The sequence below is a fragment of the Loxodonta africana genome, chromosome 3 (genome assembly GCF_030014295.1).
Source record: "Loxodonta africana isolate mLoxAfr1 chromosome 3, mLoxAfr1.hap2, whole genome shotgun sequence".
Taxonomy (NCBI): Eukaryota; Metazoa; Chordata; class Mammalia; order Proboscidea; family Elephantidae; genus Loxodonta; species Loxodonta africana.
In genome coordinates this window covers 84269107-84289777 of record NC_087344.1, presented here as the reverse complement: position 1 = coordinate 84289777, position 20671 = coordinate 84269107, and the positions used below count along the sequence as shown (strand labels likewise).

The 20671-nt window shown below is 44.9% G+C and overlaps 1 protein-coding gene across 1 annotated transcript; it reads left to right on the top strand.

Moving 5' to 3' along the window:
- Nucleotides 1-8097: 8097 nt before the first annotated feature.
- On the top strand, nt 8098-19128 carry LOC100674052 (cytochrome P450 4A11-like). The gene is given in 14 exon segments (XM_064281921.1): nt 8098-8187; nt 8189-8293; nt 9520-9649; nt 10628-10672; nt 11169-11296; nt 12742-12866; nt 13185-13339; nt 13808-13914; nt 13999-14045; nt 14047-14187; nt 14290-14423; nt 15362-15426; nt 15569-15645; nt 18960-19128. Coding segments are annotated over 14 exon segments (1518 nt in total).
- Nucleotides 19129-20671: the final 1543 nt, after the last annotated feature.

The following is a 20671-nucleotide window of genomic DNA, read 5'->3' as shown; positions in this document are numbered from 1 at the left end:
CAGTTGGGTCTGTTGTAATATTGTCCATCTCATTTCTTATTTGGGTTATTTGCTTCCTCTCCTGTTTTTCTTTTATCAGTTTGGCCAGTGGTTTATCAATTTTGTTGATTTTTTCAAAAAACCAGCTTTTGGTCTTGTTAATTCTTTCAATTCTTTTTCTGTTTTCTATGTCATTTAGTTCTGCTCTAATATTTATTATTTGTTTTCTTCTAGTGCCTGTGGGTTTCTTTTGTTGCTCTCTTTCTATTTTTTCAAGTTGTAGGGATAATTCTTTGATTTTGGCCCTTCTTTTTGGATGTGTGCATTTATTGATATGAATTGACCTCTGAGCACTGCTTTTGCTGTGTCTCAAAGGTTCTGATAGGAAGTGTTTTCATTTTCATTGGGTTCTCTGAATTTCTTTATTCCATCCTTAATGTCTTCTATAATCCAGGCTTTTTTGAGCAGGGTATTGTTCAGTTCCCAAGTGTTTGATTTCTTTTCCCTGCTTTTCCTGTTATTGATTTCCACTTTTATGGCCTTATGGTCAGAGAAGATGCTTTGTAATATTTGAATGTTTTGGATTCTGCTAAGGCTTCTTTAAGACCTAATATGTGGTCTATTCTAAAGAATGTTCCACATGCACTAGAAAAGAAAGCATACTTGGTTGCTGTTGGGTGGAATGTTCTGTATATGTCTACAAGGTCAAGTTGATTGATTGTGGCATTTAGATCTTCAGTGTCTTTACTGAGCTTCTTTCTGGATGTCCTGTCATTCACCAAAAATGGTGTGTTGAAGTCTCCTACTATTATTGTGGAGCTGTCTATCACACTTTTCAATGCTGATAGAGTTCGTTTTATGTATCTTGCAGCCCTGTCATTGGGTGCATAAATATTTAATATGGTTATATCTTCTTGGTGTATTGTCCCTTTAATCATTATATAGTGTCCTTCCTTTTCCTTTCTGATGGATTTAACTTTAAAGTCTATTTTATTAGAAATTAATATTGCCACGCCTGTTCTTTTTTGATTGATGTATTTTTTTGCATCCTTTGAGTTTTAGTTTGTTCGTGTCTCTAAATCTAAGGTGTGTCTCTTGTAGGTAGCATATAGACGGAAGTTGTTTTTTAATCCATTCTGCCACTCTCTCTTTATTGGTGCATTTAGTCCATTTACATTCAAGGTAATTATGGATAGGTATGAATTTAGTGCTATCATTTTGATGTCTTTTTTTGTGTGTTGTTGACTGTTTCTTTTTCCCACTTAATTTCATGTGCTGTGTAGATTTTCTTTATATATTGTCCTTTCCTCATATTTGTTGTTGTTGATTTTTTTTCTGCTGAGTCTGTATTTTTCCCTGTATTTTATTTTGATGAGTGAGATAGTTTGTCTCCTTTGTGGTTACCTTATTATTTACCCCTATTTTTCTAAATTTAAACCTAAATTGTATCACCATATCTCCCTTTCCATATGGAAAGTGTATAATTTCATTTCTTAGTCCCTCTTTATTATTTTAATGTTGTCTTCTTTTATACAATAACATTGCTGTTACCCTGTTTGTGGGCTTTTTTTTATATATAATCTTGCTTATCTTGCTTTCTTTTTTTGGATTTCTCTGTCTGGGTTGACTTCTGGTTGCTGTGCCCAGTGTTCTAGTCTTGGGTTGATACCTGATATTATTGATTTTCTAACCAAAAAAACTCCCTTTAGTATTTCTTGTAGTTTTGGTTTCATTTTTACGAATTCCCTAAACTTGTGTTTATCTGGAAATGTCTTAATTTCACCTTCATTTTTAAGAGACAGTTTTGCTGGATATATGATTCTTGGCAGGCAATTTTTTTCCTTCAGTTTTTCAAATATGTCATCCCATTGCCTTCTTGCCTGCATGGTTTCTACCGAGTAGTCCAAGCTTATTCTTATCGGCTCTCCTTTGTAGGTGACTTTTCGTTTATCCCTCACTGCTCTTATAATTCTCCCTTTGTCTTTGGTTTTGGCAAGATTGATTATAATATGTCTTGGTGACTTTCTTTTAACATCTACCTTATGTGGAGTTTGATGAGCATCTTGGATAGATATCTTCTCATCTTTCACAATATCAGGGAAGTTTTCTGCCAACAAATCTTCAAAAATTCTCTCTGTATTTTCTCTTATCCCTCCCTGTTCTGGTACTCCAATCACTCACAGGTTATTTCTCTTGATAGAGTCCCACTTGATTCTTAAGGTTTCTTCATTTTTTAAAATTCTTTTATCTGATTTTTCTTCAAATATATTAGTGCCAAGTGATTTATCTTCGAGTTCAGAAATTCTAGCTTCTGCTTGCTCAATTCTGCTCCTCTGACTTTCTACTGAGTTATCTAATTCTGTAATTTTATTGTTAATCTTCTGAATTTCTAATTGCTGTCTGTCTATGGATTTTTCCAGCTTATTAAACTTTTCATTATGTTCCTGAATAATCGTTCTAATTTCTTCAATTGCTTTATCTGTATGTTCCTTGACTTGTTCTGCCTATTGCCTCATTTCCTTCCTGATATCTTGAAGGGTTCTGTATATTAAACTTTTGTATCCTGTATCTGGTAATTCCAGGAATGCACTTTCATCTAGAGGATCCCTGGATTCTTTGTTTTGAGAGCTTGTTGAGGTGATCATGGTCTGTTTCTTTATGTGACTTGATATTGACCTTTGTCTCTGAGCCATCTATAAGTTATTGTATTAGTTTATGCTTGCTTATATAGCTGCTTGTTTTGTTTTGTTTTGGTATACCCTATGGGTTGCTTGAGTGAGCTAGCTTGATTATTTTCACGTTTGGAGCTCTGGTGTGCTGTCCCCAGCTGGCTAGAGCTGTTATCAGGTATATCAGTCTAGGAGTCCATTCAGTTTCCTTGTATGAATTCAGCTCAGGTTTCCAGGTAGCTGATCATCAAGTGTGTGGTACAGGCTCTATCCTACAGTCTTAGAGGGGCAGGGGTGATTGGCGTATATACCAGTATCCTGTCACAGCAGGGGTTCACGCTCTGAACAAGGCAGGGGGCTGAGAACCCACCGCCGAGTGTCTCTGAAGAAAGCGAGTCCCTGTTTCCTAGAGTGTGCAGGTGGGTGGGCTCTGCAGATGGACCATGGGCACCCAATGTTTTTGGTTGTAAGGACTGGGAGGTACCAGTTATCTTTGGACCCCTGTTGTGAGTGGCTTGATGTCCTGAGTGGAGCTACTAGTCCTCAGGTCCCTGATGTGGGTAGGTGAGGACCTTGTTTAATAGGCAAAGCAATGTCAAACATCAAACACCCACCTCTCCTCCACACAGCTGGAAAGGTTGGAGTCTGGCAACAAGGGCCTGTTCTGAAATAGGCCCACACAGGTCCATGCAGAAGGGAAAGGTGCTCAAAGTCCATGGGCAGTTTATGCCTGGACAAAGCCGCTTCTGTCCTGAGCTCCCCTGGTTAGTAGAGCTTGCAAATTATCTTTTCCCCCAATTGAACATTTTTTCCTTCCCCAAGGCCGGGAGGATGGCTCTAGGTGCTCAACAGGGCCCATCTCAGGCCCAGGGATTTAGCCACTGAAGCCGGCTAGGGGGTGGAGGGGCACGGTAAAATATGCACAAGTACTTAACTTTTGCCGAGAGCACCGTTCTTCTCAGGTTCCGGAGGTGTAAGTAGGCTGTGTGGCTGGCTGCTTCTCCGCCGCTCTGGGAATGGTGCCTGAGGGCTCCCAGCAATTCAGGTTTGGTAACTCCTCTCCACTTCTGAACAGTCTCTTCCTCCCCCTGGCCCTCAGTTTGTTGTCTAAGCTTGCCTTTGATGCTCAGGGCTCCCAGCCTGTGTCACAAATATATTCCTTTCACTTGTTTTTTTGGGTCTTTGTTGTAAAGAGGGCTGTCCAGAAGCATCTGTCTATTCTGCCATCTTGGCCCCACCACCTTATAATAATTTTTAGGGTCTCCTTATCAACAAAAAAAGCTTCTCTAACCCTGGTGGGAACAGGGGTGGACTCATCTATTTTCCTTGGACACCTTCCTGCCTTCTGTCCTGTCTTTCTGTCTTATTGCACCTGCCCCCTGCCTGTCTACCTATCTTCTTATACGCCCACCTGCCAGGACTTCTGCCTCCAGTCCATCAGCCTATCTGCCCTTCTCTCTGCCCACCACCTGCATCTCTAAAATCCACATAACTCCTGATCAACTGCATGCCCTCAAGTCTCTCTGCCCATCTTCAGGCCTTTCTTCCTCTGCCAACATCTCTGTCCCTGTATGAGTTTCTGTTGCTGCCATAAGAAATTAAAACAAACTTAGTGGCTTAAAGCTACACAAATGTAGTCTCTTACAGTTCTGGAGGCCAGAGTCTGAAACAGGTTTCACCATACATGAACCACAGTTGTGCCATGTGAGTCTCACTTCGGGGGCTGTAGAGAAGAAACTTTTCCTGTTTTTCCAGCTTCCAAAGCTGCTGTCCTTTCATCCTTTGCTCATGGCTTCTTCCTTCATCTTCAAAGCCAGCAGCATCTTCAAATCTCTCTGCTTCTATCTTCATATCCTCCTCTCCCTAAAAAAACCAAAACCATTGCCATTGAATCGATTCTGATTCATAACGACCCTATAGGACAGAGTAGAACTGCCTGAAACAGTTTCCAAAGAGCAACTGGTGGATTTGAACTGCTGACCTTTTGGTTAACAGCCATAGCTCTTAACCACTATACCACCAGGGTTTCCATAAAGACCTTGTGATTATTTGGTCCCACTCAGACTGTCCCTGACCACTCCTTCCCAAGTCTAGGGAGGATTGTCCCTCCTACCTGTGGGGAGGGGAAAGAATGAGGGTAAAGCTTAGAGCTTGACCACTACGATTGACTAATGTGGAGGATCCACCTTGGGAAACAGTGGGAAAAAAGTGTTACCAGCTTACTGTGATACACATGTACACATTTACTTCCCCCCCCCCCCCCGCTCCAGTTTCCTCAACAAATACTTAATAAGTATCTACCATCTGCTAGCCGGCATGCTAGATGCCGGGACAAGGCTGCAAGCAAAAGGGTCACGATCCCTGACTTCAAGGAATTTACAATCTAGTTTATCAAACGTTTAACAGATGTGCTAGTTTATTACTACCCCAACTTAAAAGGTGAGAAACTGAGAGTCAGCAAGATCAAGTGATATTGCCAGAATAAAACAGCTGCTGAGAATCTGAGTTGAAGTTAGAACCATGATAATCCTTCATCTCAAAATTCTTAATGTAATCACAACTGAAAAGCCTTTTTGCCATATAAGAAAACATTTTCACAGTTACAGAGGATTTGGGTGTAGACATTTGGGGGACATTTTTCAGCCTGCTAGAGTCCCCATACGACTGTCATCTGCTCTGTCACACCTGAATATCACCTTTCAACTGATTTGTCATTCATGCAACCCTCTGCTTCTTTCCTTCTTCTCTCGAGCCCCCACTCTCAGTAAAGTTCATAGTGCTTCAACTACTGTCTGTTCTTCTTTTCATGGAGGTGGATGGGAGGTGGATGGCAGGGAAGGAGAGTGACAAATGAAAGAAATCCTTTCTGAGGAAGGAGAGGGGGTTAAACTCTGCTCTATGATTCTGTGTTCTTCCTTAAGCTGACCCCAGCCAGGCCTGATGTGTCCCACCCCTCCATGCAGGCCCCACTCTTGTGGTCCCTGACACCCACACCCTGTCTAGTTCTAAAGGAGCCCGTATTAGGTGGATTTAGAAACAGGGCTCCTTTCTCAGGAGTGCTGGAGGGGGCTCACACTGTCAGGCAAGGAACCCTGCCTCCATTCTGTTCAGGGGTACAAAGTTTCTCACACTAGATTTTAAGAGCAGGAACTATCTAGAGTCAATCTTGCCTTGAGCAGGAGGCCTTACAGTAATTGTGGGGCATGAGGGTCTTGGGGACACAGCCCTTCATGGCAGAGAGATGTTTGGGAAGCATGAGATGTCACCAGGTACCTGTCAGCACTGCCTAGCACAGAAAGTTCTTCAGGCACCTCAGAAGGCTCAAGGAGTTGGTGGCTGCTCAGCAGGGACCCAGCCAGGTGGGCAAACATGACATCATTTTCAATGGGCAAACATAAACATCACTTTCAATGACTTCCTGATTCCCAGTTGCATGGTTTCACCTACACTTTCTAACAAAAGCTGCCCTGGATGCTGAATCTTGCATTTATACCAATACATGAGGCTACTCATCTGAAACATTCACCTGCTACAAAACACTTGGAAACCCTGGATAAAACATAGAAAATATGAAATGCCCCTTCAAAAGTTTGGGGGCTGCCATGTATGGACTAGAGACCCAACCACACCCTCATCTCCTTTTTCTTACTGATTAGAGGCAGTCTCTGGAGTAAACTGCTTAGGTTTGAATTCTGGCTTCACCACTTAACAGCTTGGTGATTCTGTGTAAGCAGCTAATCTCTTTGTACCTTCATTTTCTCATCAATAGCATGGCAATTTTTAAAATTTACTTTGTGGAGTATTGTGAGCAGCAACAGGTAAAGTTATTTGTCTGGTTTCTGGAACATAGTAAAGGCTCCTTAAATTTTGAATATTATCAAGGATTTTGAGTCCAATTAAAAAGAAGAAACAGAGGACTCAGCAAGGGCAAGAAGAAGTCCCAAAAAGAGTTCAATCCCATGACTCTAAATCCAAAGCTCCTTCTACTACTACCTCTAGTCCTGTGGGTAAACAACAGGTGCTGAGCCAAGTAAGAGAAAGAGTAAGGTTTCAAAGTCCCTCTGGGGTACTGGGGTAGAGGGGACCTGAGATCACCATAGAGCTGGAGGCAGGTTGGGGATCAGAAGAGGGGGACAGAGAGCTAGGAGAAGAGTGGACAGGTCACAGTGGACTGTGTAAATAGTTACATGCCCCATGGCCACTGGGTTTGGACAGGGTCCCTGAATTTATGGGAGAAAGAAAAGAACTCTGGCCCCATGGGTTATGTAGTGAATCACCCCACATCAGGGAGAGCAAGCAGGATGGTGTTAGGTATAAGCATGTAGATGTGTGAGAGGCAGGTCAGGAGGAAATTGGACATCTTGGAAAGCAGCCTTTCAAGGAATTCTTCTTGAAATGTTTTTCATGTTTTAATTTCTGAATTCTAAGCCTTGAATATGATCATAGGTGAGATAATAATTTTAAAAGGGGAGGGGAGAAGAATTGAAGATAAACGTGTCCTCGTTTCTTGGTCTTTCTCATATGATCATCATGACTTTGCCAATGCCATTGCCTCTTTCTAACACTCTGCACTTGGTGAACTACTCTTCCTTCAAGCCCCATTCTTTTTTTCCTTTTCTTATTCCGTGAGTGGCCCCAGCCTGCTGATCATTCCTCCAGTACAGCTCTTACGATATTTTATTGTGCTGATTCATTTTCTGCCTTTACCCACTAGACTGTGAGCTCAGTAAATATTTGTGGAGTGAATAAATGAATGAGTAATCTTTTGTGGGATTTCCCACCTTACAAAGGAAAAAAGCAAGACTCATAGAGAGTTTAAGATGCTGGTTTCATAAGCAGTAAGTGCTCTGTCCACACGGAATAGTCACCCCAGGTCAGGAGTAGATTTTCACAGGCCTGGAGAATATTTCAGAAGCAACTGGTGTGTGCAGGTTTGGAGTCAAACAGAGATGGTTCTAACTTCAACTCAGATTCTCAGCAGCTGTTTTATTCTGGCAATATCACTTGATCTTGCTGACTCTCAGTTTCTCACCTTTTAAGTTGGAGTAGTAATAAACTAGCACATCTGTTAAACGTTTGATAAACTAGATTGTGAATTCCTTGAAGTCAGGGATCGTGACCCTTTTGCTTGCAGCCTTGTCCCGGCATCTAGCATGCCGGCTAGCAGATGGTAGATACTTATTAAGTATTTGTTGAGGAAACTGGAGCGGGGGGGGGGGGGGGGGAAGTAAATGTGTACGTGTGTATCACAGTGAGCTGGTAACACTTTTTTCCCACTGTTTCCCAAGGTGGATCCTCCACATTAGTCAATCCTAGTGGTCAAGCTCTAAGCTTTATCCTCATTCTTTCCCCTCCCCACAGGTAGGAGGGACAATCCTCCCTAGACTTGGGAAGGAGTGGTCAGGGACAGTCAAGGACAGTCAGACAGTGACCCAGCGGCAGCTGCACCATGAGTGTCTCTGTGCTGAGCCCCACTGGACTCCGAGGCAGTATGTCTGGGCTCTTCAAAGCAGCCTCCCTGCTTGGCCTGGCTCTGCTACTTGCTCAAGGCAGCCCAGCTCTATCTGCGCAGGCGTTGGTTACTCAAAGCCCTACAGCATTTCCTGTCACCTCCCTCACACTGGCTGTGTGGGCACAAGCATGAGGTAGGAACTAGGGGGTGAGGGCTATGGGACAGCAGAGAGGGCCTGGGCTGAGGGCACAGTCAACAAGTCATTGGACAAAGCTTTGTTATGTAAACTCTCTCCTGCCTCTCTAGCTAAATTCAGCTCACCTTTGAAGTGCCGGCTCCTCACTCCCAGCAAAGGGGAACTCACTAACTCACAAGAAGCTTGCCCTAGTTTAGCTCTCTCAGATACTCCTTCCTGTGCAGACCTGAATTCTGTCCTGATCACTCTGCAGAGCTGGAGGACGGTGGTTGTTCCTTCCTGAGTCTCCTCTTATCCAGGCTGAGCTACCCCAAAGGCCTCAGCTCTTCTCAAAAAACAAAGCTTCTAGATGCTTCTGCACCCCAGTTTCTCAATCTCATGTCTTGGTTACCTAGTGCTGCCATAACATCCCTTCTTCTGGTTTTCCCTCTCTCCATCTTTCCCTCCCCACTCCCTCCCTCCTTTCTTTCTTCCCTTCCCTTTCCTCTCCTCATTCTTTCCTTTCTTCCTCCTTCCCTGACCTCTCCATTGCTCCCTCTCTCTTTCCCTCTCTTTATCTTTCCCTCCCTCCTTTCTTTCCTTTAAAAAAAAAGCAATATTTCTTATGAGCTATACCCTATGCTGGGCTCTAAGAAAATAGGGATAACCAGTACTGAAAGTGAGTTTGCCAACAGGGTACCCAACAACTAGGGCATATTGAGGTTAATATGATAATACAGGGCCATTAAGGGCTGTGGCAGCCCAGGGGAAGAACACCTTTGGGCCAGCAGGATTGAGTTTAAACCCAGGTCATCTGAGCATATCATTCATCTTGATTTCCTCCTTCTTCTGTAAAACAGGATAAAGTAATAATCCCTACCTGACCACAGATTTGCTGTGAACATTACAAGTTGAATCTGTGACGATGATTTGTGCACTTTTGAGTCAGTCCCCCAACAATATTCATTAAATGCCTATTATATGTAAGGTTCTGGAAGCAGTTCTGAGTGAGGGCCCAAAGCTTAGCCCAACAAGGCACAGATCTGCCCATACAGCAAGTCCTAGTCAATAACCGGAGTCTGGATCAAAGACCAGGTCATCAGAAACTTTTCCAAACCCCTAATCTCTGCTGGTAGGTATGCAATTACCATCCCTGTGGCTGTCCTATCCTTCGTTCCCACTCTAAGTAAAAGTACTAGACCTAAAATAAAGTTTTAATTGTTTTGCCTCTCCCTCGGTTACAGTTCCAAAAGGATCAGGAGCTACAACAGTTGCTGAAATGGGTAGAAAAATTTCCGTGCGCCTGTCCTCAATGGCTATGGGGGAGCATGGCTGTCTACGCTGACTAGATGAAGGTGATTCTGGGGAGATCAGGTGAGAGGAAGACCTACATCCAACTAGAACACCTTCTCCCTCTTGGGTACATGCCTCTGGTTCTCTAAAATTACAAAAGAGCTCAGGCCAACCATAAACACCTAAACACTCCAACAACCATCTTCCCAACTCACAACCCAACCTCATGCCAACAATAATTTCTTAGTTCTGGACATTTAAAACCCCTGTTTGGGGCTGAATTTCCTTCCTTCCACCCTCCTTCCTTCTTTCTACTTCTTCCCTTCCTTCCATTCCCTTCCTTTCTTCCTTCCTACCTTCCTTCCTTCCATTTCCTTCCTTCACTTACCTTACCTTTTCCTTCCTTTCCTCCTTCCTTCCTCCTTTCCTTCATTGTATTCTATTCTTCTCTCCCTCTCTCTCTCTCATTCACTCCTTCCCTACTTCCTTCTCTGTGTGCCTCCTTCCTTCCACCAAATTGAAATGCTCTGTTATGTACATTGTCCCATATCTGAAAGAAATATTTTCTGTCCACACTGAATTGGTTTTGACAGTTCTTATTGCTGCCTGTCATGGAACATGGGCTGGTAAAATAAATACAGCATTGTCCCATATCTGAAAGAAAAATTTTCTGTCCCCACTGGATTGGTTTTATAGTTCTTATTGCTGCCTGTCATGGAACATGGGCTGGTAAAGCTACCATAAATCCTAGAAAAGCCAAAAGGCTTCTGTCTCGCTGATTTACATTTAAGACATTGCCTACGTTTCTAGCATATTCACCATTCATCTCCTGTGGGTTTCTGCTGAAGATACTCTGAGTCTGCTCACTGAGCCCACACTGGCCACTGAGATAGATATAGTAGATGACAGGAGGCAAGGGAGAGGTAGCTTTGCATAGATTTACAGATGACAATCATAAAGAAATGATGCCAGCCAGTGGTCTGGAACACAGCTGCATCCTGCGGGATGCCTTGCCTGGTCCCTTGCACTATTATCCTAATGCCCTTCCTAAACTTTCAGACCCAAAGCTTCATGATGGCTACAGATACCTGGCCCCCTGGATTGGTACATATGTTTAAACAACGGCTGCTTTCCAATCACCAGGTAGGTTTGCCATGAGCAATTTCTTTGGATCACAGAGAACAACAAGTGTCCATTCATCACTGTCACCACCCCCATCCCTAAATCAACCCTCATTTCTCATCTTTTCTCAGACCCTGACCCCATCCTTTTGATGGTAGGAGCTCTCCAATAGCTCTGCTCCTTCCACATCTCTTCTTAGTTCTCTCCAAACATCAAAACTTAACACTTACTTAAGGCCTACACCCTAAATGTCACTTTCAACTTCTATCTCATAGCTATCATAATCATATCCTATGTACCAGCCTAAATGGAAACTTACATTCCCGAAATGAGACAAGCTTTCCCAGCCTTTGCACATGGTGTGTCTTCAGATGGGTGTCTCCCCCGAGGATGGCATTGCTCCCTCCCAGGTTGTCTCTGGCAGTCCCTCTGATCCTGTCTCCTCCAACACACATGTACTCACTCATCTCTGGCCCAGGGTATGGTTTACTTCTGTTGAATGGGCAGACATGGCTCCAGCACCGGCGGATGTTGACTCCAGCCTTCCACTACGACATCCTGAAGCCTTACATTGGGCTCATGGCTGACTCAGTCCAAGTTATGCTGGTGAGTAGGTATCTGTCTCTCTGTCACCTCCACACACACCCTCACTCACAGACCCCTGCACACACAACACACCCTTACACAGTCCGCTGTCAAACACGTTGTCCCAGGGACATCCACTGGACAGTCACACAAAATGACACTATCAGATCCACAGACATGCACATCAGCCTTGTTAATGCACATACATATTGTCAAGCTCTTAGGCACACTTGAAACACAAGGACCTGTTGGCTCACACAAACACTTCCATGCACTATTGCTCACTCTGATGTGACCCCATACTCCAACACACAAATGCTCACTGCCACGCTGAGACAAGGATTCAGGCTAACCTACTGACACACATACATACATATTTAGGCACATCAAGGCCTTCTTGGCAGATATACACAGACATGCACTCCTACACACACTTGCACATATGCCCAAATACACTGGCTTTCCAGCACATAAAAATAAGCTCCATTCTCATATTGGTATGAAGAAAATCCCTCTCCTAATTGACTGAAAACTCCTCCAGCATTTACCAAAAAGCAGGTTATCACACCACTACTGTGAGAGTAGTTTTCTCCAAAACCAAGTGGGATACGAGAGGAGCCAGCCACCATCTTGGACCCACACTTTGCTCATTGCCCAAAAAGAGACGGTTAGGGTCTACGCAGGGACCTACTCACCACTAACGTCCATGTGTTCAGCACTGTGGAAATAGGAATGGTCAATGTCCCTTGCACAGCAAGACAAGCTGCACCTGGCTGGCCTAGGCAATGCCACCTTCATTGGCAAGAAGGGCATCCAGAATGTCACTCACCTGGTATTTGACCTGAGGCCCAGGGCTTGTGCATGAATTTGAACCACCTCATAAAGAAATGGACACTGGGTCTATATTTTCATGGCCCAGACCCTATTATGCCACCACCAAGCATCAGGACTCTGATTTGTCACTCAACTTGGGCTCCATAAAAAAAAAAAATTGCTGAATGAAAAGGAGTTGAAGTTCCTGATGTCCATTCCATGAAAGAACTTCCTGACCCTTTAGGCTTTATTTTGCATTGACACATTTGAGCCTTAAAAATTTGGTACAACCTGTCCCTCAGGTCTACCTTAGCTCTCAGGACACCAAAGAATCCCCGTACTCTAAGAACCCTGAAAAAAAGTGTTTTCAGGTCAGCCAAAATGTGGTTATCATCATAAATCATTCCAAAATTAAAAACTTGATTGAGACAATTATGAGAAGATTTTTTAAGTACATAATAAAAACTGGTGAGAAAATGGACATCAGTTAATAAACATTGGCTTTACAGTCTTACTTTGGTATAATGCCGTCTGCTTTAGAAAGTGAGGAATTCCCAGTGGAACATCCAGGGAGACAGAGAAGAGAGTCTAGCCTGATTAACCAGGACCTCCTTGGGGGGTCTGAGGAGAGTCAATGTCCCCCTCCTCCCCAGGACAAGTGGGAAAAGCTTATAACCCAGGACCCCTATGTGGAGCTCTTTGAACATGTCTCCTTGATGACCCTGGACACCATTAGGAAGTGCGCCTTCAGCTATCAGGGCAGCTTCCAGTTGGACAGGTCAGTAACGACCCTCAGCATCAGGGTCCTTATTCACACCAACTGGCTATGGAATTAGCTGACAGACAGGTGGAGCACCTTGAATGCTCACCTCAACACAAAGCAAGATTCTAACCTCAGACCCGGACACGTAAGTGGAAACCTGGCTGCTCATGCCATTTTATCAAGGGCTGGGGACCACAAAGGCTATGAGACCAGAAGTAATGCCTCAGTTGTGCCTGTCCATGCTGTTTGAAGATGTCTCCACTCAGAATCCCACTTCACCTCTGGGTCAGAGGCCTCCCTTCCCTTTATCTCTTCTGCGTCTTCTCCCTTCAGGAACACCAGCTCCTACATCCAGGCTGTTGGGAACCGGAACAAGTTATTGTTTCCACGCTTGAGGAATGCCTTCTACCAGAGTGACTTCATCTGCAGGCTGACCCCTGATGGCCGCTTGACACTCCATGCCTGCCAGGTCGCACATCAGCACACAGGTCCTGGGCTCTCCTCCTGGGATGCCCTGCTCCTCTACCAAGGCCAACCCAAAGGAAACTATCCTGGCCCCTCTGGCCCCCTCAGTACCTCTGCAGGACCTGGTACACACCGAGGGTGGGTAGATCTCTGGAACAGGGGATGGGCAGTGAGATGTTGTGTGCCAGGTGCTGTGCCAGGGTTTTACTTGTGTCATCACATTTGGTAATGGTTGATGACACCCCACCCCAGGAAACATCAAGCAGAAGGTCCATGGGTTCTGTTAGTGAGGGGGTCCTGATCTTCAATCCACTGGTGCTAGAGCTTTCACCTCCGACCCACAGGCAATCCCACACTCATTCGGAGTTCCACCTCAGTCAGGCCTGATGTCCACGTTGGTGCCAGTTGTAATTGAAGTGGCTGCTATAGGTGTTTATGGCTAGTGTGCCCAGAGTTCTTACCTTCCACTGCTAACCACTGTCTTGGGATAGATCAAGTGATCAAGCTGAGGAAGGCTGGTCTGCAGGAGGAAGGAGAGTTGGAAAAGATAAGGAGGAAGAGACACTTGGATTTCCTGGACACCCTCTTGTGTGCAAAAGTGAGTGCAGGAGAGGCTTGAGGCTTTGTCCTGAAGACCAGGGTCTGAGGGTAAACCCTGTACACTCCATGCAGCTTCCACCAGATGGAGAACAGAAACAGCCTGTCTGACCAGGACCTTCAAGCTGAAGTGAACATTCATGTTCAAGGGCCATGAGACCACAGCCAGTGGTATTTCCTGGATTCTCTTTGCCCTGGCCACGCACCCTAAACATCAGCAGAAATGTCGGGAGGAAATCCAGAGCTTCCTGAGGGATCGAGCCTTCATCACATGGTGAGTGCTCAAGAGATATAGGAGGGTTCTGCCTGTCTGTTAGAGGAGAAGCCCCTGGTCCATCCAGGGCCTGCCCATCCTTCAGGCTGGGCTTCTTCTCAGGGACCACCTGGGCCATATGCCCTATACCACCGTGTGTGTCAACAAGGCTCTGCGACTGTACCCTCCTGTGCCAAGCGTTGGCAGGGTTCTCAGCAAGCCCATCCCCTTCCCGGATGGATGTTCCTTACCCAAAGGTATGAACTTCACCACACTCACTCACCTAACTTCCAGGAAGTATATCTACCACTACTGCCAGCTGCCCGTGAGTTCCCACTGAATCAGAGATCCCGACTCATGGCGATCCCTTGTGTGTTAGAGTAGAACTGCATTCCATAGGGTTTTCAGTGGTTGGTTTTTGGAAGTAAATCACCAGACCTTTCTTCCAAGGCAACCCTGTGTGGACTTGATCCTCTAATCTTTTGGTTAGCAGCTGAACCAATTTACCTTTGCACTACCCAGGAACTCCAGGAACTATATATGTGCTGGTTAATATGGTTATGACTCAATCCATTGAGTCATCTCCACAAGGAGATTTTAGGTTTAGAATGTGGCCTCTTCAGCTCTAAAATCCTAATTCCCTGAGATGTGGAAGGGCTCAAGACGGAATCAGAGAAGGGCAGAGGTAGATGTGGTCTTTTCCTTATGAAGCTTCGAGGCAAATGAGGGAGATTAGGAATCCCATGTCATGGGTCAGGTGGGGGTCCAGGCTCTGAGGAACCCTCAGGATGATGGCAGAGATTAGCTGATGACCAGATGTGAGGCCATGCCCATGGTCACAGGCTATCCATTGGCTCGTTTCCCATTGATCTGAATCTCAGCTCTGCTACATACTAGCTGTATGATACTTGGCAAGTCTCTCAGCCTCTCTAAGCATTAAAAAAAAAAAATAGGTACCTCATTTTAAAAACTAGGGAATGAGTGTGTTTTCCATGGAGGGTGGTTGTGAGGGTAGAATGAGTCAATGTATATTCCCCTCTGACACTTGAGTTACTAGTCAGCCTCCAATTCTCTTGCTTTTCTTGGTTTGTGGCACCCAGTCCTTTTGAGTATCTGCATCAGTTCTACTAGCTGAAATATCAGGGATACACTCCATAGGTATGTCAGACTTTTCAGTGTCTAACCTGCCCCACAGGAATCAGAGTCTCACTGAACTTTTATGCCCTTCACCACAGCCTGAAGGTGTGGTGGAACCCCGAGGTATGAGGTCCTGGGAAGCAGGAATAGGATGATTTCTCAAGAACAACCCCTCTTCAGATCCCTGCTTCTGGCAGTCCCACCCCCTCATGGGCTAGAAGGAAGGACTTAAGTCCTAGTTTTGGCTCTGATGCTCTTTTTGCAGGTGTTTGATCCTCCCAGGTTTGAGCCAGGCTCTGCTTAACATAGCCACTCCTTCCTGCCCTTCTCAGAAGGATCAAGGTGAGGAGACTTCCTTTGTCTGGTAATAGGGAGGGGTTTTCTGGGTGTGTGCCCTATGTGCATAGATGGCAGCCTTGGCTATGCCTGGTAGTGTTGGTGTTTGTGGGAAGGAGGCCTTGTGTTTGCCTCTGTACAAAAGGAAAGAGAGAATTTCTGGGCGGACCATGGAGACTGCTCCCACTGCCCTTTCCTAATGGCAGCCAACTTTCAACATGAGTGGATTTTCCAAAGTTCAGTGTGTTCTGGTGTTTTTCTCACTCTAGGACTATGGCTTTTCAGGGTAGAATATCTTGGGCTTTTCACATTTCTGGTGTTGTGCTTTCCTCAATTGTCACAATTTTTAGAGGTAGATTTCTCTATTCCTAATCATTCTCAGTGGAGCCCACTGCCTTTCCTACTTAATTCAACAATCTGCCTTCCCACTGAACAAACAGATTGCGTGGGTTTCAAATTCCATACGCATGTCTCAACCGTGCAACCCATATACTTGAAAGGTTATGATTGCCTTTTGAAAGAAGCGTTACACCAATTCGAGTCTTCTATTCCAACAAAAATTTTCACTGAATGTTAATTTTCACATTTCCATGACTACTTTCCTGATTAACAGAATTCTTCATATGAAGTGGGTGCTATACACCATGAATTAACAGACAGTCTGCGTAGTCTGGAGCCCTGGTGGCACAGTGGTTCAGAGCTACGGCTTCTACCCAAAGGTCAGCAGTTCCAATCCACCAGCCATTCCTTGGAAACTCTATGCGGCAGTTCTACTCTGTTCTGTAGGGTCATTATAAGTCAGAATAGACTCGACAGCAACGGGTTTGGTCTTTGATTCGGTTTTCTACACAGTTCAAAGCTGGCAAAAAAGAAAAAAAGAAAGCATAAAATTAAAACAATAAATGATTTTTAAGGGAAAACCCACAATATTATATATGAAACTTAGAATTTGGAAGTTTCCTAATGTGTAACTTATAAAACACACTTGAAACAGCTATTCAATTGAGAAAAGTGCGCTCAAAATGGCTGCTGTCAAAATATCAAAGGCTGCTGAAATTGTCCCGTGAAATACAAAATTGTCAGAAACGTTGTAAGTATTTAACATAGAAAGGTTTTGAAAAATCCATAATTCTCTTAGGTCTTCAATGGATGAGTCATATTTCAGACATCTGGCCTTAAGCATGTTGTTCTTGCACAAATTAGCTTTCCAGAATTTAGTTTCCCCTGAATTGATTCCTCCTTTTCCAAACATTGTCTGCAAAACATGTTGCCACCACTAGTTGGAAGTAGAGCCTTGGATAGCTGAATTTCTAGGTCAGAACTAATATTTGATTTGATTCTATTCTATTTTATTGTATTTTACTCAATTCAATTAATATAATTCAACCATAAAAGTATTTAATAATCATATCCTCTGTGTGCCAACTCCTGTGTTGTAAGATGGTAACCCACACATGAAAGATACTGTCAGGGCATCCAGGAGTTTTTAGTCAAGGACAGAATTCATAGAAATAAATACCTGTAGGGTGAAGACATCATTAATTTGTTCATTCACTCTTTCACTCATTGAGAAGTTTTTTATTCTCCCCATGTTCCTGGCACTGTCATAGGCACTGGACCAGAATGTGTCCTTGAATGAAATACTAATGGTGCCTTGGGGGACATGGGAGAGAGAACTAGAAGAGAGGATGAGGGCAGACTGTTCATTACAAACTGAGCCTTGAGCATGTGGGCAGGTAGAGGTAACGGGAGGGCATGCTCAGTGATGCCAATGACAGGAACCTCAGCTAGAAAGTAGAGCAGGACAGTTAAAGTTGGGTTACACAACCTCCCAAATGGGCCTTTAAATGCCAACAAAGGTATTTGGGCTCTGTTCTACCTGCCATGGAGAGAACGGGGCCTGAGCAGGGCCATGGCTATAGCATGGAGGGAGCAGAGACAGGGAGGCCAGAAATGTCCAGGTAAGAAGAATGAGGAATGCCAAAGAGGGGACATTTCTGGAGTAGGTATGAAGGCTACATAAGCTGGCTGATTAAGGGAGTAAAGGAGGGAAGGATCTAGACCATTAATTGGAAGTCTGAGGGTACAACAGGGAGAGGAAGGGAGGAGCCTTCCAGTTCCCTACATCCTCCTTTTTCTCCAGGAAGCTTCCTTGTTGCCCCGATGAGTCCCCCACAACACCTCATCTTGTTCTTCCTCTGAGTGACTGAGTACCAGGGTATCTTCCTAGGTGGTGAGGGCCTGAGAGTATGGCCCACCTCCCCCTGCAGTGTCCAGAACAGTGGCCTTCCCATTGCAGAACCAGACACTGTTAATGCAGTGAGTGAACAAACCAGTGATTCAGTTTTCGAAGCCATTTATTTGATTAACTCTGCACTGGCCGTCTCCTAACAAAGGATCTCAAGCTGCTTCTTAACACGGGCCTTTCTTTGTAATATCAGACCTATCCCTTTCCCTCCAAACACTCGCTCACTCATTCAGCAAACATAACTGAGCCCCTACACGTGCCAGGCAGGATCTACCACAGAAAAGAGTTGCCCTTACACCAAGGCTGAGGTGACCTGTAGGGAAAGAGAAGATACTGGCCAAACCTTAAATGTCCTGAGAAGAATATCTAGCCCAGTCCTTCTCAACCATATTCCATGAGAGAATTAAGGTTTAACGCTATAAGGTATTCATTAAATGTAATGAATTAATGTCTCTCCTCTGCATCCAGAAAAGTCTAGCTTGTACCACATTTAGAATTATGAAGCTGGCCACTCACATCAATTTCTGGAGAGCTTAATTGTCTCACAGAACTCAGTTGAGAAAGGTTATTAGACACTTGCTCTTGTAACTCCACCCCTTCTCTTGCTCCTCCTTTTGCTTAGAATGGCCTTCCATCCTGGAATGGCCTTCCATGTTCAAAGTCTATATCAAAAGTCCCCTCCTTTGCAAAACTTTTCTTTTCTACTATCCATCCCATTGATGTTAGCAGGATTACTAGCCTGCTGTAAGCCCACAACTCCTGACTTCCCAGTGGCAAGAATCAGCAGAGAACAGGAAAAAGATGTCAGTTTGCATTACTCAGAGAGAGCTCAGCAAGGGGAAATGTTGCTGAGAGCACAAATAGGAGTTGGAACTAGGCCTGGAAGAGTGGTTGGATCTGTCAAAAGTCAGGGTTTAAGTGACGAAGGCTTGGGGATAGAGGCATGTGTGGTCTGTAAGCAGAGGACAGGAGGTTGGGCCCCATCAAGGAGCCCCATCAAGGCCACATCAATGCCTGCACAACTCAGAACCAGGACTGAGGCTGTTTCCTTTTGGCTGTTCCTCTCGCCCAGGAACTGCATTGGGAAGCAGTTTGCCATGAACAAGCTGAAGGTGGCCATAGCCCTGACCCTGCTCCATTTTGAGCTGTCACTGGATCCCACCAGGGTTCCGATCCCTGTTCCAGAAATTGTGTTGAAGTCCAAGAATGGGATCTACCTGCACCTGAAGAAGCTCCTCTAACACCGGTGGGGACAACAGCAGCCTCATCTCCACTATTTCCCTCAGACAGCCCCCTGCCTTCTATCCTGTCTTTCTGTCCCCCCGCCTCTGTCCCTGGTGTATCTGCCCATCCTCCTGCTTTCTACCTTCCAAGTGAGTCACCTCCTGCCTCCCGCCCACCATACTGTCCACCCTGCTCTCTGCCAACCTTTCACCAGGTTCCCTCCATGTTTGTCTGTCTTCCTTTCTCCACCTGCATCTCTGACCTGCCTGCCCTTCAGCCTATCTACCCATGTACTGCTCTTTTCCCTCTGTCCTCTTGCCTGGCCCTGTATGAGTTTCCTGATCCTGCTATAACAAATTACCATAAACTTAGTGGCTAAAAACAACACAAATTTATTCTCTTACAGTTCGAAAGGTCAGAAAAAATGGATTCCACCAGAAGAAAACCATAGTGGAGCCAAGCCATTATCCCTCCAGAAGCTCTAGGAGAGAATCTATTTCTCTGCCTTTTCCAGCATCTAGAGCGCTGTCATCTATCAGGTCACTATGAATCAGAATCTACTGCACAGCAACGAGTTTAGAGCTGCTTTCCTTCAATTCCTTCACTTACAACTCCTTCCTCTATCTTCAAAGCCTACAGCATCTCAAATCTCTCTCTTCTTCTGCCTTCATATTGCCTTCTTTCTTATAAAGAACTTTGAGACAACTTGTTCTCACTTAGATTATCCAGAAAAATCTCTCCATCTCAAAATCTTTAATGTAATCACATCTGCAAAGTCCTTCTTGCAGTATAAGGTATCATAGTTTCCACAGATTTGATTGTGGTCTTTTGGGGGCCATTGTTCAGCAAGCCACAGTCCTCTTATGACTGCCTTCTGGCCTTTCACACCTGAATCTCACCTCTGTACACAATTTGTCATTCACACAACCCTCTGTTTCTTTCCCCTTCCCAAACTCTGCCCGAGTAGAATAAACTATACAGTGCTTCATGTAGTTTCTGTTTTCCTTGGGATGGAGAAGGAAGGCAGGCAAGAGAGCGGGTAAGGAAAGACAGAAGAGAGAATTCCAGGCTGACGAAACAGAGGAGAGTTCTCTGTGGTGTCTGGGACTCTGTGCTACCTCAAGTGAACTCAGCCCATCCTGATGCTTCCCAGCCCCTCCACACAGTTCCTGCTCCGTGTGGTCCTCCGTGCCCACACTCCACCTGGCTCCTGAAGGCTGCCATGTTAGCTGGTTTTAGAGACAGGGTTCCTCCCTCAGGCCACTGGGAGAGGTCTCATTCCTGTCAGGTAAAAGGACCTTGCCTCCATTTTACTCAGGTGTTCAGCATTGCTCACACTAGCTTTTTAGAGAAGGAACAATCTAGAGTCCTTCTTACCTGAGAAGGAGTCCTTGCATCCTGGTCCAGCCTGAGGCCTGTGAAGACCCAGCCCCTCATGGCCCAGAAATGTTTGAGAAAATCACCCCCAGCTTTCCCTTGTCACCAGGCAGCTGTCGGGACCTCCTAGCACAGAAAGATCAGAAGTCTCCTCAGGAGGCTTATGGCCTGGATGGTAGCTCA